This window comes from Panthera uncia, chromosome E1 (genome assembly GCF_023721935.1).
Source record: "Panthera uncia isolate 11264 chromosome E1, Puncia_PCG_1.0, whole genome shotgun sequence".
NCBI classification, from domain to species: Eukaryota; Metazoa; Chordata; class Mammalia; order Carnivora; family Felidae; genus Panthera; species Panthera uncia.
Genome location: NC_064814.1, coordinates 6,587,521 through 6,600,674, shown reverse-complemented (window position 1 = coordinate 6,600,674; position 13,154 = coordinate 6,587,521). Strand labels below are relative to the sequence as shown.

General features: G+C 49.0%; 1 protein-coding gene and 1 non-coding gene across 2 annotated transcripts in view; both read left to right on the top strand.

Annotated features, from left to right (window-relative positions):
• The first annotated feature begins 555 nt into the window (after window positions 1-555).
• ACSF2 (acyl-CoA synthetase family member 2) overlaps window positions 556-13,154 on the top strand; it is a 34,542-nt gene continuing 21,943 nt past the window's right edge. Inside the window, exon 1 of the mRNA XM_049635843.1 lies at window positions 556-725. Within this exon, the coding sequence (XP_049491800.1) occupies window positions 598-725 (128 nt within the window). The 5' untranslated portion in view covers window positions 556-597. The remainder of the gene's footprint in view (window positions 726-13,154) is intronic.
• Window positions 7,940-8,025, top strand: TRNAQ-UUG (transfer RNA glutamine (anticodon UUG)). The gene has a single exon. It is a non-coding gene; the product is annotated as a tRNA-Gln (tRNA).

Genomic DNA, 13,154 nt, shown 5'->3' with positions numbered 1-13,154 from the left:
GTCGACCGAGAGGGGGATCGCCCACGGCACCCTTTGTCCGGGCCACTTCCCTCCCCCCACCCCCCCAGCAACCCACCCCCGCGAGCCCTCTGCTCCAGCTGGCACGCCTCGGGGCGCTTCTCGGAGGCGCCTCTGGCTCGCACCCCGGAGGGGAGCTGGCAGCCTATGACCCGCTCTCTAAACCGAGCTGGGGCGGGGTGGGGGCACGGACGCGTCTGGGCCTCGCCGCCCGGCCCACACTCGCGCCCCGCGGGCTCCCCCTCTACAAAATCAACAAGCTCTTGAGCCCCCAAACTTAGGCCCCCGGTGGTCGGCAGGGGAGCCTGGCCTCGGGCTGTGGCCGGGGCCTTGGGATCCGCAGGGAAACCCGGGCACGTCTTCGAGGTGGGCGGGGAGGGCCGCGGGTCCGAGGGGAAGGTGGCCCCGCGCGCCGCAGCTTCCTCCACGCCTCGCCCCGCCCCCCCGCCCCGGCGGGACCGAGTCCTCCGCGCCCCATAGGCAGAGGCGACCCTCCCCGCCTCCCCGCCCGCTCCGCGCTCGCCCCGCCTCGGCTCACTTTAAAAGTTTCCTGGGGCCGGGACGCGGGCGCAGAGAGCCATGGCCATCTACCCCTTGGGGCTGCGCCTCGGGAGGCTGTGCGCCGGGAGCCCGGGGGTGCCGGGGACCCGGGCCGTCCTCGCCCGGGCATGGCAGGAAGCGAGACTGCAGGGCGCCCGCCCCCTCAGGTACTCGGCCCCTGGGGGGAGGGGGGGAAGGGGGGCTGGGGGAGAAGGGGGCGGCACGGGCCCCCGGGAAGGAGGGAGATTGGGGGTTCCTGCAGAGCTTTTCTGGGGGGCCGAGCCCACCCCGGCTGGCAGGCCCGCGGCTGGGCTGCCGCACCTCTGGATGGCACCCGCTGGGGAGCAGGTAGCCCGTGCTCAGCGCCTAGGCAACAGGAAATGCTGGCCTGGCCCGCGCAGACCCGGGCTGCGGCTGGTGGCTGCCAGCGACCCTGCACTGACTCTGAGTTCTGGTCCAGGACTCTAGGTTGTTTCCGTTCGTGAGCACAGAGGGCCAGGCGTGTGGGCCTTTGGCGATCTAGCCTGAGAAGGAGGGGCAGGGGCAGGGCTCTGTCTTCAGAACGCTGTCTCCGAGCTGGACCCCCTTCAGGGATAAACTTGGGGAGGGGGTGGGGGGCTTTGGCTTGTCTTTGCCGGACCGCTATGCTCAGCCGCGTCCCCACTCCTCCTGCGGTGCTGACAAACACCGGTGTTGCACCTTACCGCCTCCTGGGCCTGTCTGCTCATGTCCTCCGTGCAAAGGTGGGATGGGGGCTGGCAGGTTCCCACTCCTAGTGGCTCCGCTGCCTCCAAAGCCGTGTAGGAATTCGTGCCATTTTCCGGTAAGATCGAAGTTTGAGCGCGCATTGGCTGCTTAAGCAGAGCTGGGCTCCAACTGATGTTATCGGTGGTGGTTGTCTTCAGCACCCAGAAGCGGGAGGCCTGGGCGCCACCGAGCCTGCCCTGCCTCCCAGAAGGGCCAAGAACTAAGTTTGGGGAAGAAGAGGGAAGAGAAGAGTGGGACTTCTCCTCTGAGAGAACTGTTTGCTTCACAAAAATCGGATGGGGGCGGAGGGGATTGGAAGGAGAGGCAAATTCCTCTTTGGGCTGAAACTTCAAGATCAAAACCTCTCGCACTTGCTGGTTCCGACAACTAGAAAGCACGCCATGGTCTAAGATGGCTATGCCTAGTTTTCCGGGAAAACCCGGTGGCTCAAGGCTGCTCGGTAGATGGGATTGTGAGGAAAACAGCTGGGTTTTCTCACCGTGCCTCCCTAGGCAAATTCTGTCATCGACACCCCTAGCCTCCAAGCCCCACCTCTGGACTCCTGGACACCTCTTAGGATGTGAGGACCCTATGGAAAGTTACCCCCCAAAGTGTACATGTTTCATGATGCTAAATCAGGCCACTTCGGCTCACATGGCAACATTGCTGACCTTTGATGTTTTTATGTGTAAACAAAGCAGGACCCTTACCTGGTCCAGGCCTACCGTCTCAGGGTAGGGGCACCAGGCCTCAGAGAAATTCTGACCCTGCACCTGGAGGAGATCCTTCTGTCCAGAGAGAGAAGGTTTCCTGAGCATTTGGTCTAATTCCTTCCCATCCCTTCCCCCCTCGTTTTCTGTTGACTATGATGATTTGGCCTAAGTTCACTCTCACTTTCCCCTAAAGAAACCCTCAGGAGTCTCAAGCATTCAATAGATATTGCCGAGTACATACGTCATGTCATGTCAAGCACCTGGTGGGCGCTGTGGATATAGAAGCGAAAAAAAACCCAGACTCCCAGGAATGTGCAGTTTAGTGGAGAAAAAGCTAAGTCAGGTGATCACTGCTCAGTGTTCCGGTGTAATGATATGTGGAAAGCTCCTGGAGTTCTATTCTCTGCTCTTCCTAGTTACACATAAAACCTGCTTTTCTGCTGTCCAACCACCACCCACCCAGGCCTATTACTTATCAGATCCCCAGCTTTGCCTGTCAGGAAAGAGCAAGAACTTTGAAGCCAGACTGCCTTGGGTTACAGTCCTGGCTCCTTCACCTACTCACTGCGTGACCTTGAGTGCATTACCTAACCTCTGAGCCTGGTGAGTTTGTCGTTAATGCTACCGGTCTGGTCCCTGAGACCATCAAATGATGTCTGGGTAGGAATTCCAACTGACTTAAAAGTGGCAGGGTGGGGGGGATCGGTGACCTCTTTCTTGCACCTGGTTCTTCCTTCTGCCAGTTGCCAAGATGGTAGTCTCTGCCCAGCCACAAGTCCAGCCCTTGGATCTGCCAGATGCTCCCTGTCCATCAAAATCAGGGTTGTTCAGAGCCTTTTTCCCCAGAAGGAAAGAGGAAGCAGTCCATTGCTCTCCAGATCTCCTGAACCACCAGCTCCTTCCCCTTGTCCACACATCCCCTTCCCCCAAGGAAAATGGATGGGCTAGTCTGGGGCTTCAGGGAGCCTTGGAGGGAAGGTTCCTTGATGAACCTGAGATGAGCAGGTTTCCTCCAGATAGACCTCGAGAGCTGGCCTGGGGTTGCCTGTGGGGCAGTTGCATCTGGGGCACTCGGAGCTGAGAAAAGCAGAAAGAACATTGACTTACGCCTTTCAGAATTGGGAACGATGTTCAGTGACTTGATGCTGGTAGTAGGGCAGAGGGGTACATGAGCTTCATGGACTACCCTCTAGGGGGATGGCTGTTATCAGGTGGGACCAGTAACAGCAACTATAAAATGCCATCCCTATATGAGGCGGTTGTATTAAGTCAGGAAGTGTTTTGGTTGGAAGCCATAACGGTTGAAAAAATTAGACTCTTCCCATAGTTCCCCAAAGATGATTAACAAGTGATCTAGTAATGATTTCCCTACACATTCCACTGGGGATCCTCCATTCTAAATGTAACAATAGAAAATAAACTATGAACTTGGACGTTGTAACCAGTGAGTGGTACACATCAGCTTTGGTTACCCTTTTGGGCCTGGCATGCAGTAGAGAGAGGTGCTATCTACTGTGGAAGGTGCAGAGAGAGTATAGAGATGAACTTGTTTTCACTGAGTTCTTTTTGCCTAAAAGGGATCTACAGGGGAAGACCATAGACCCCCCCTGATTCAAGGCAGAAAGGGTGCTGTTCCTTGGAAGATGCCGATCAAAGCAGGAAACAATCTGATTGGTGGGAACGGGACTGAGGAAGCCTTGCTGGCGAGGCTGCAGTTTGAAATTGATCCCTCCGGCGATAGGGCTGTAGTTCGAAGCATGAAGCCTATATACTCATGTGAAATCTTGCCCGTGCTTGAACTCTTTTGAATCCTGGGTATGAAGCTCTCCTAACACCCCCCACATTTCTATAGGCAGAAACTTTGAAGCCAAGCATATCTGGGTTCAAATGAACCATTTTAGCTGGTTGCTTTGGGACTAAGTTGAACTTGATCTTTCTCATGTGTAAATAATGTTGTCTGAGAGTTAAAGAAGGTCACGGGAAGAAAATTCTTGGGGCACCTGGGTGGCTCAGTTGGCTGAGCGTCCAACTCTTGATTTCGGCTCAGGTCATGATCTTGAGGTCCATGGGTTTGAGTCCCGAGTTGAGCTCTGTGCTGAGTGTGAGAAGCCTGCTTGGGATTCTCTCTCTCCCTCTGCCCCCGCCCCCTCCCTCTCTTTCTCTTTCTCTCAAAATAAATTTAAAAACTTAAAAAAAAAAAAAAAAGAGAAGAGAAAATTCTTAACTCACAGCCTGATGCTAAAGACATCTTCAACCCATTGCACTGATGAGCTATTATACAAGTAGTGTGCTTGGTAACAGTGGGTTAGTGCATTCTTATAATGATCTCAAGGCCCACAGTTCCACAGTTTAGTAACTGTCTGAAGAGTTAAGAGGGAGACAGTTCTGGTAGGGCAACTGCCTAAACCAAGCTGGGCTGCTCGGGGTATATAACAGGCCCATGCTCACACTTTGTGTGTGTGTGTGTGTGTGTGTGTGTGTGTGTGCGCGCGCGCGCGCGCGCGCGCGCGCGAGAGAGGGGGAGGGGGAGGGGCAGGGGAGGTGTCATATATTGAGCAAACCAAAGTACAGTACAGGATGTAATTTCATGTCTTGAGTAGGCCTTGCTAGGGGAGTGTCCTAATAAATGACAAGTACCAATATTTCTGCCAGGTGCCTCTCCCTACATAAATAAACGAGTTGTGTCTCCAGCTCACAAATCGTGTTTTGTGGACCTTGTTGGCGTGTGTGTGTTTCTCAGTTTGGGGGTTCGATGACAGGAAAGCAGGTCCCAGCCCTGTCACTTCCAACTCAGTATCGCGTTGGACAAGCCACTCCATCTCCCTGCACCTTGTTTGTAAAATAGGCCACTTGGACAAGAAGCACTCTGCATTTCCGGAGACATTCTGTGATTCCTAGGGAGGCTCGGCTTTGAGCCCAGTCCCCTAATTCAAGAGGGCTGTGGGTGAAGTGGGAACCCTAGTGAATTCCTCCTAACCTCCTGACACTCTGTGACTCTCTCTGGTCCTCCAAGTGAACAGAAAACATTGAGGGTTTTGTTAGATATCTAAGGTCGTAAGCTCACCTCGTCTGTACCTCGGCGACCCCATCAAGGAGCAAGTGTTCTGAATCAGCCCCCACTCTGTACCAGTGACCCAGGGGAAGACTTACAGTATGAATGCCTCACATACAGTACGTAAGCTTCACAGACTTACAGCATGAAGCCGAGAATTTCAGGCTTTCAGAAACATCTTCTTGGGTTTGCTAGAGTCAAATAATAACTTCCTGCTTGTTTCTATATACGTGTAAACACACAGGTGCCAGTGGTTTTAGTCAAGACGCTAAAAATGGAAGCTTCCACCAATACAGGGTATCTTGCTCACATCTTTTTTTTTTAACGTTTATTTATTTTTGAGACAGAGAGAGACAGAGCATGAACGGGGGAGGGTCAGAGAGAGGGAGACACAGAATCTGAAACAGGCTCCAGGCTCTGAGCTGTCAGCACAGAGCCCGACACGGGGCTCGAACTCATGAGCCGCGAGATCATGACCTGAGCCAAAGTCAGATGCTCAACCGACTGAGCCACCCAGGCGCCCCTCTTGCTCACATCTTTATTGTAGCTCACACCACTCTGGAGTTCTTTTTTTTTTTCTTTTTTAATTTTTTTTTAACGTTTCTTCATTTTTTGAGAGACAGAGCATGAGCAGGAAAGGGGCAGAGAGAGGGAGACACAGAATCCGAAGCAGGCTCCAGGCTCTGAGCTGTCAGCACAGAGCCCGACGCAGGGCTCGAACTCCCGAGCTGTGAGATTGTGACCTGAGCCGAAGTTGGACGTTCAGCCGACTGAGCCACCCAGGCACCCCTGCCACTCTGGAGTTCTTTGTAGTCTGTGTCCTTTGTAAGCTGTAGACCCCTTCGGGAAGGTTATATTGGGTGGCGGAAAAATCAGGAAGCTTTGTGGTATAATTACAATGCACAAACTTTGTACAGTTTGACGCACTTTAACAAATGTGTGTATATACTCAACCCCCCAAGATACAGGACTTGCCTATCACTGTAAAACAGTGCTCTTCAATCAATATATGAGCCCCGTGTGGACTTTTAAATTTTCTAGTAGCCATATCAACAAGATAATGAGAAATATGTGACATTAATTTTAATGGTGTATTTTCTGTAACTTAGTATAGCCAAAATGTCATTTCAGCAGGTAACCAACCTTTTAAAACTTTCTCATAAAATGTTTTACCTTTTTTTAAAAAGAAAGTCTTTCAAATCTGTTGTATATTAAACATTTTTTTTAATGTTTATTTATTTTTTGAGAGACAGAGCACGGGCAGGGGAGCGGCAGAGAGAGAGAGGGGACACAGAGTCTGAAGCAGGCTCTAGGCTCTGAGCTGTCAGCACAGAGCCCGACGCGGGGCTCGAACCCATGAACTGTGAGGTCACGACCTGAGCCACCAGACGCTTAGCCCACTGAGCCACTCAGGTGCCCCTCAATCTGATGTATACTTAACACTTACAGAACACCTTCATTCAGACTAGCCACATTTTAAGTGTTCCACAGCCACATGTGACTAGCAGTTACCGTATAGACGGCATAGCTCTAGAACTTTCTCTCTGCTCATTTCCAGTCAATCTTCTTCCCTCACCAGAGGCTACCACTGTTCTGATTTCTAATCTCCATAGGTTAATTTGGCCTATTCTTGAATCTTAGAGTATATGCTCCTGTGTCTGTCTTCTTTTGCTCAAAAACCAAGGGGTGCTTTTGGGAGGAGGGACCTGTTAACCTTGACAAAAAATCTCGAAAATGTGTGTATTATGCATTAAACAGCTTAAATAGTTAGCTTTCCTTGATAACCCTAGGGAAACAGACATGATCTCATCTGCCCTATATTTTACCTCTTGGGTGTGACAACAGAAAGGCAAACTGAGAAATGGGGCCTCAGATGTGTCAAGGGGCCGTCCCAGCAGAGAGTGGGGGGGGACACTGTGGCTTCTGGACCCACTGAGCTGGGTAGCCTGGTTATGCCTTGTGGTCCCCAATACTTTGTAATCTAAGTTAACCTTTTTATTTTGAGATAATTATACATTCACGTGCAGTTGTAAGAAATAGTGCAAATGGGGGCACCGGGGTGGCTCAGTCGGTTAAGTGTCTGACTTTGGCTCAGGTCATGATCTCGCAGTCTGTGAGTTCCAGCCCCGCGTCGGGCTCTGTGCTGACAGCTTAGAGCCTGGAGCCTGCTTCGGAGGCTGTGTCTCCCTCTCTCTCTGCCCCTCCCCTGTTCATGCTCTGTCTCTCTGTCTCAAAAATAAACATTAAAAAAAGGGGGGGGGGGCGCCTGGGTGGCTCAACTGGTTAAGCATCCAACTTCGGCTCAGGTCATGATCTCACGGTTCGTAGGTTTGAGTCCCACACTGGGCTCTGTGCTGACAGCTCAGAGCCTGGAGCCTGCTTCGGATTCTGTGTCTCCCTCTCTCTCTGCCCTTCCCATGCTCATGCTCTGTCTCCATCTCTGTCTGTCAATAATAAATAAACATTAAAAAACAAAAAGAAAAAGGAAATAGTGCAAACAGATCCCATATACCCTTTAGTCAGTTTCCCCTAATTGTAACCTTTTGCAAAGCTAGTACAATATCACAGCCAGGATACTGACATTGATATAGTCAAGATACAGAACATTTCCATCTGCACAAGGATCTTTTCATAGCCACACCCAATTCTCTTCCACTTCCAGCCCCTGCTTAATCTCTAGCAATCTGGTATTGGTTCTCAATTTACGTGATTGTGTAATTTCAAGGTATTATGTAGATAGAATCATACCATATGCTACCTTTTGATATTGATTTTTTCACTCCACATAATTGTCTGGAGATTCATCCAGGTTTCTTTGCGTACCGATAGTTCCTTTCTTTGTAGTGCTAAAGAGTAGTCCTTAAGGGGCGCCCGGTTGGCTCAGTGGGTTGAGCATCTGACTTTGGCTCAGATCGTGATTGCACAGGTTCGTGAGTTTGAGCCCCACATCGGGCTCTCTGCTCTCAGCCCGGAGCCCGCTTGAGATCCTCTGTCCCTCTCTCTCTTTGCACCGCCCCCCACTTGCACGCCCGCATGGTCGCTCTCTCTCTCTTTCAAAAATCAATAAAACATTAAAAAAGAAGAACATTCCTTGATATGAATGTTACAGTTGGCTTACCCACTCACCACTGAAAGACATTTGGATTGTTTCCAGTTTTTTCAAATAAGGCTGCTATAAGCATTTGTGTACAGATTTTTGGGTGAACATAAACCTTTGTTTCTCTGGGAGTAGAATTCTTTATCTGGGATAATTGCCCCTAATGTGTAATTGCTGGCTCATATGGTAGTTGCATGTTTGGTTTTAAAGAAACTGTCTGTTTTCCAGGATGACCATTACCATTTAATGATGCCACCAACCATGTGTGAATGATCAGCATCCTCGCCAGCATTTGCTATGGTCACTATTGTTTATTTTTGCCATTCTGATAGGTATGTCATGATATGGCAGCTCTAATATGAATTTCCCTGACGGCCAATGATGTCGAATATCTTTCCATGTGCTTTATTTGCCATTTGTATGTCCTCTTTGGCAAAATGTCTCTCTGTGTCTTTTGCCCATTTTGTAGTTGGATTATTTTTAACCATTGAGTTTTCAGTATGCCTTATGTATTCTAGATACTTGTTCTTTGTCGAGATATGTGTTTCGTGAATATTTTCTCCCACTCTGGAGCTCATCTTTTTATCTTTTTTTTTTTTTACATTTATTTATTTTTGAGAAACAGAGTGAGACAGAGCGTGAGCGGGGGAGGGGCAACGAGAGAAGGAGACACAGAATCTGAAGCAGGCTCCAGGCTCTGAGCAAGCCGTCAACACAGAGCCTGATGCGGGGCTCGAACCCACGAACTGTGAGATCATGACCTGAGCCGAAGTCGGACGCTCAACCGACTGAGCCGCCCAGGCGCCCCTCATCTTTTTATCTTCTTTTTTTTATGTTTATTTATTAATTTTGAGAGAGAGAGAATGAGAGGGTGCATGAGAGGGGCAGAGAGAGGGAGAGAGAGAGTATCCCAAGCAGGCTCCGCACTGTCAGCGGAGAGCCAAACATGGGGCTCGATCACACAAACCATGAGATCATGACCTGAGCCAAAATCAAGAGTCGGATGCTTGAGCCACCCAGGCGCCCCCTCATTATTCCATCTTCTTAACCAAAATTGAATTTTGATGGGGCCCAGTTATCAATTTGATGGATCATGCTTGTGGTATCGAGCCTATAAACTTTTTGCCTAGCCCTAGATCCTGAAGATTTTCTTCCATGTTTTTTAAGTTTTATGTTTTACATGTAAGACTGATTTAGTCTGAGGTTTGTTTTTTTTTTCCTAGGAGACTTAAGTAAAAATTCCTTTTTTTTTCTTTCTTGCCGAGACCCTTTTTTAACATCAGTCATTCTGTGCTGTCAATTAAGAAAACGACCATTCAGTCGTGCTCTTGTTTGGATTTTGTCACAGCAGCACTGTCCTTTTCTTGAACAAAGCTGTATGTTGTCGCTGTCGTAAATGTGTCGCCCATCTATGCAGATACATGACAACTAGAACTTTATTTCAGGGTAAAACAGCTATTACAGCCTCCACGTTGTCCCCTCCTGCCCAGGCATCTGCTGTCTCTACTCCCATATCGAGTGCCACTCCCAGGTCAACCAGCAGCCTGGTGTCTTTGTACAACTTAGGGGGAGGACGGGACACAGCCCCATGGTGGGATCAGTGTGTAGTCCAGGGGCATGAATCTTCGGGTCATATCCAAGCGGGATAGGAGAAGAGGAGAATCTGCCTCTTCTCTGCCACGAACTAGGAGGCAATGGGCACTTTTAGCTACAACTGTGCCTCCCACAAGAGTGAGTGTGTTGACTGAGGACTGAGGCTTGCCCGTGAGTACGGCACGTGAACTTCATGGACAGACTGGGGCTCTTTCTCTTTCATTAACGTTGGTCTTGCCCTGGCCCTTCACATGACAGGGCCGGTGCGTCTCACGCCTTCCACGCCAGGAAGTTGCTCCGTCTTTTGAACGTTTTAGGTGCCCCTTCTGGGGAGTTTATCAACCTCTGGTATTCTCCTTCTTAAATATTTCATATAGAAAAAAAAATTAACCACGATCACAAGCTAAAATAACAAACACCTGGGTACCTACCACTCCAAATGAACATAGAGCTATGCTTGGTAAAGAAATTTATAAATAAAAGAAATAAAACATTATGGATCAAGTTCAAGTCCCTGTCGTAGCTGTCCTCCAACCCATCCATCACTGAGAGCTATAGTTTGAATGCATGTCGTGTCGGAGTGAGTTTTTTGCTTTTAATATGTCTCTGAATCCATAAACAGTATATTGTATCCCGTGGAAAGCATTTTGAATCATATCAAGCCGGTAATCAGTGCTTTCAGCTTTCCTATTTTTTGTTTTCATAAACAGTGCTTAGGCTTTTATAATTTCAGCACAAGCTGTACCAGAGTGCCATTCTTTTTTTTCTCTCAACAGTAGGTTTCTAAGATCTATTTACACAGACACTATAGATCTGGATTATTCTTTTTCCATTTTTATGACTATGCCTCTAGCAGTGCAATTGCTGTATTAAAGGGTGGACATTTCCAGCTTTTCTGGAAATAGCCCTGGAGAGGCTTTGCTGCTGTGACCACCAGAAGAAACCCCGAGTCCCGTGTGCACACATTCTTGCAAATGCTTTGTATTGCCTAATGAACATTGAAATGTTTGCCCCTCCAGAAAGGGCCCAAGCATATCTCACTGTGGTCTGAATGGACATTTCCCTGATTAGCAGGGAGATTGGGCTCTTTTGAAATGTCTTCTGTGAAGCTCTATTCATAATCTTTGCCCATTTCTTACGTTGGGTTCCTTGTCCTTTTTGATGTGTGAGTTTGTTTTAAATACAAGTGAAATACGAATCCTTGGTCTCTTACGTGTAGAATGAAATTTGTAAACCCAGGCAGTTGCTTGTCTTTTAGCTTTGTTGATGATTTATGTTTTTCTTAGGGCCCGGGGACCAACCAGCCTGGGATCAAATGCCTGTGGCGGGGGAAGGGCAGAGGCCAGTCCATGACTTGGAACCAAAACAGTCTATTGCTTTCAATTTCGTTTCTAAAGCCTTCTTGCTGGTGGCTGGCATGGCACCTTGCCCAGGGGAGCAGTGGCCTGCCTCAGCATGGGGTGTATTCCTGCAGTTCCCGGGGGGCCCTCGCATCCAGCCACCTTCCCTGCCTGGTGGCTTCTGAAAGGATTAAGAGCTTTGTCCTAAGTAATTTCAACCCCCAGCAAGGGCAGGATCCACCTGCAAGCCTCTGGCCCCTGTCCCGAGCGCCTCCTCCCAGCAGGTAATGTGTAGCAAGAGTCAAAGGAGTTTCTAATCCAAGCAGACAGTACAGACCTGTTTTCTCAGGTGTCATGACGGTCCCTGCCTCCCTTGACTCCTTCCAGGCTCAGTTCTGCCCCTGTCAGGACTGTGGGATGCTTCGAGCCCATGGTGGCCTCCAGCCCTGACTTTAGCCGCCAGCCCTGGAATGTCCAGAATGCCACAGGACCTCCCCAAACCAGCCAGCCCCCTCTTTTCAGTCTAGGTCCTGCTGGAAGGCCAGGCCGGACTGGGCAGGGCCAGCACTGGGGCACAAGGCTTACCATCTTGGTGTAATGGGGGGACTGGCTATGCAGTTATGGGGCAAAGCCACTGTGGTTGGTGCTAGGAGAGGTGAGCCGGAACATGAGAACGGGACAATGAGATCAGAGGCAGTGAAGGTAAATCAGTTTCCACAAGTAAATCCCAGGAAAAGACCAGTGTGTGCTGGAGGTCTGGGAGGTAGGGGCCGAGTGGAGATATTTCTCAATGGGCTGGTGGCATTCCTAGGGCCCCATCAGCCTCAGGTTTGCTGCTCCAGACCCCACAGGGGCCCCCAGAGGAGGCTGTGGACAGGCTGCAGTTTAAAGAGCAATACACATAGAAAGGGATCCAAAGTTGCCACCCACCGGATTTGGAACCCTAAGAAAATCAACCTCTTTCTTCTTCATTAATAAAACAGAATAATCCTTGTTATAGATGGCGCAAGACTGATGTTCATGTAACACACATGCGGAAGCGCACTTTTAGCCATAAATTCACTTTGTATTGTATGGAGGCCTTGAAAGTCCTGGGTTTGAATCCCAGCCTGGTTACTCATTGGCAGTTCTTTGGGCTTCATTCCCATGTGAAAGTAGGTATGAATCTTGCCTCCGGGAGCAGTTAAGAAGATTATAAGAGATCCAACATAATGGAGTATTTAGAAGAGAACCAGCATGAGGACACATCAGTAAATGTCTGTTCACATTATTCTGAAATGTGCTTTTTCACCTCAAATGTATTAGACATTTTCCATATCATTAAATATAGAGTGTCTTCATTTTTTTTTAATGGCATAGGTTTCCATTATACAGATGCCCCATGATGTGCTGATCTAATCCCTTACTTATAGAAATAAAGTATTTTTCTCAATTCTTTGCTAAGCAGCAATTAATCATACTTTCAGGCATTTGCTAGTTTGTTGTTGTTGTTGTTGTTGTTGCTTGTTTTTTAGGATATATTCCTAAAAGTAGAATGGCTGGCCGAAGGGCATGCGTATTCAAATGTTAACAGATAGTACTAAATCAGAAGGGGTTCAGATTTGGGGGTCCCGAAGTTTATACAATTTTGGATGCGTCTTTATAAAAACCAAATTGAATGCAAATTGACTATTAACATAACAAAAGAATTTGCTACATAGGAATTGCTGGGGTCTTGAATATTCAGGTCCTTGTGAGATTTCTTATGCTGTTTGCCAGAAATGCTGACATATAAATGCTTCTTTTTTTCTTAAGTTTATTTATTTATTGGGGGGTGGGCGGGGTTAGGGGCAGAGGGAGAGGGAGACAGAATCCCAAGCAGGCTCCGAGCTGTCAGCACAGAGCCCATCATGGGGCTCGATCTCACCAACCATGGGATCATGACCTGAACCAAAATCAGGAGTCAGACATTTAACCAACCGAGCCACCCAAGCACGCCAACATATAAATGTTTCTTAATTTGCAATCAGCCTCCCTCTTGAGTTTCCAGGAAGTTCCGGCTCTGGGAGGTGGGA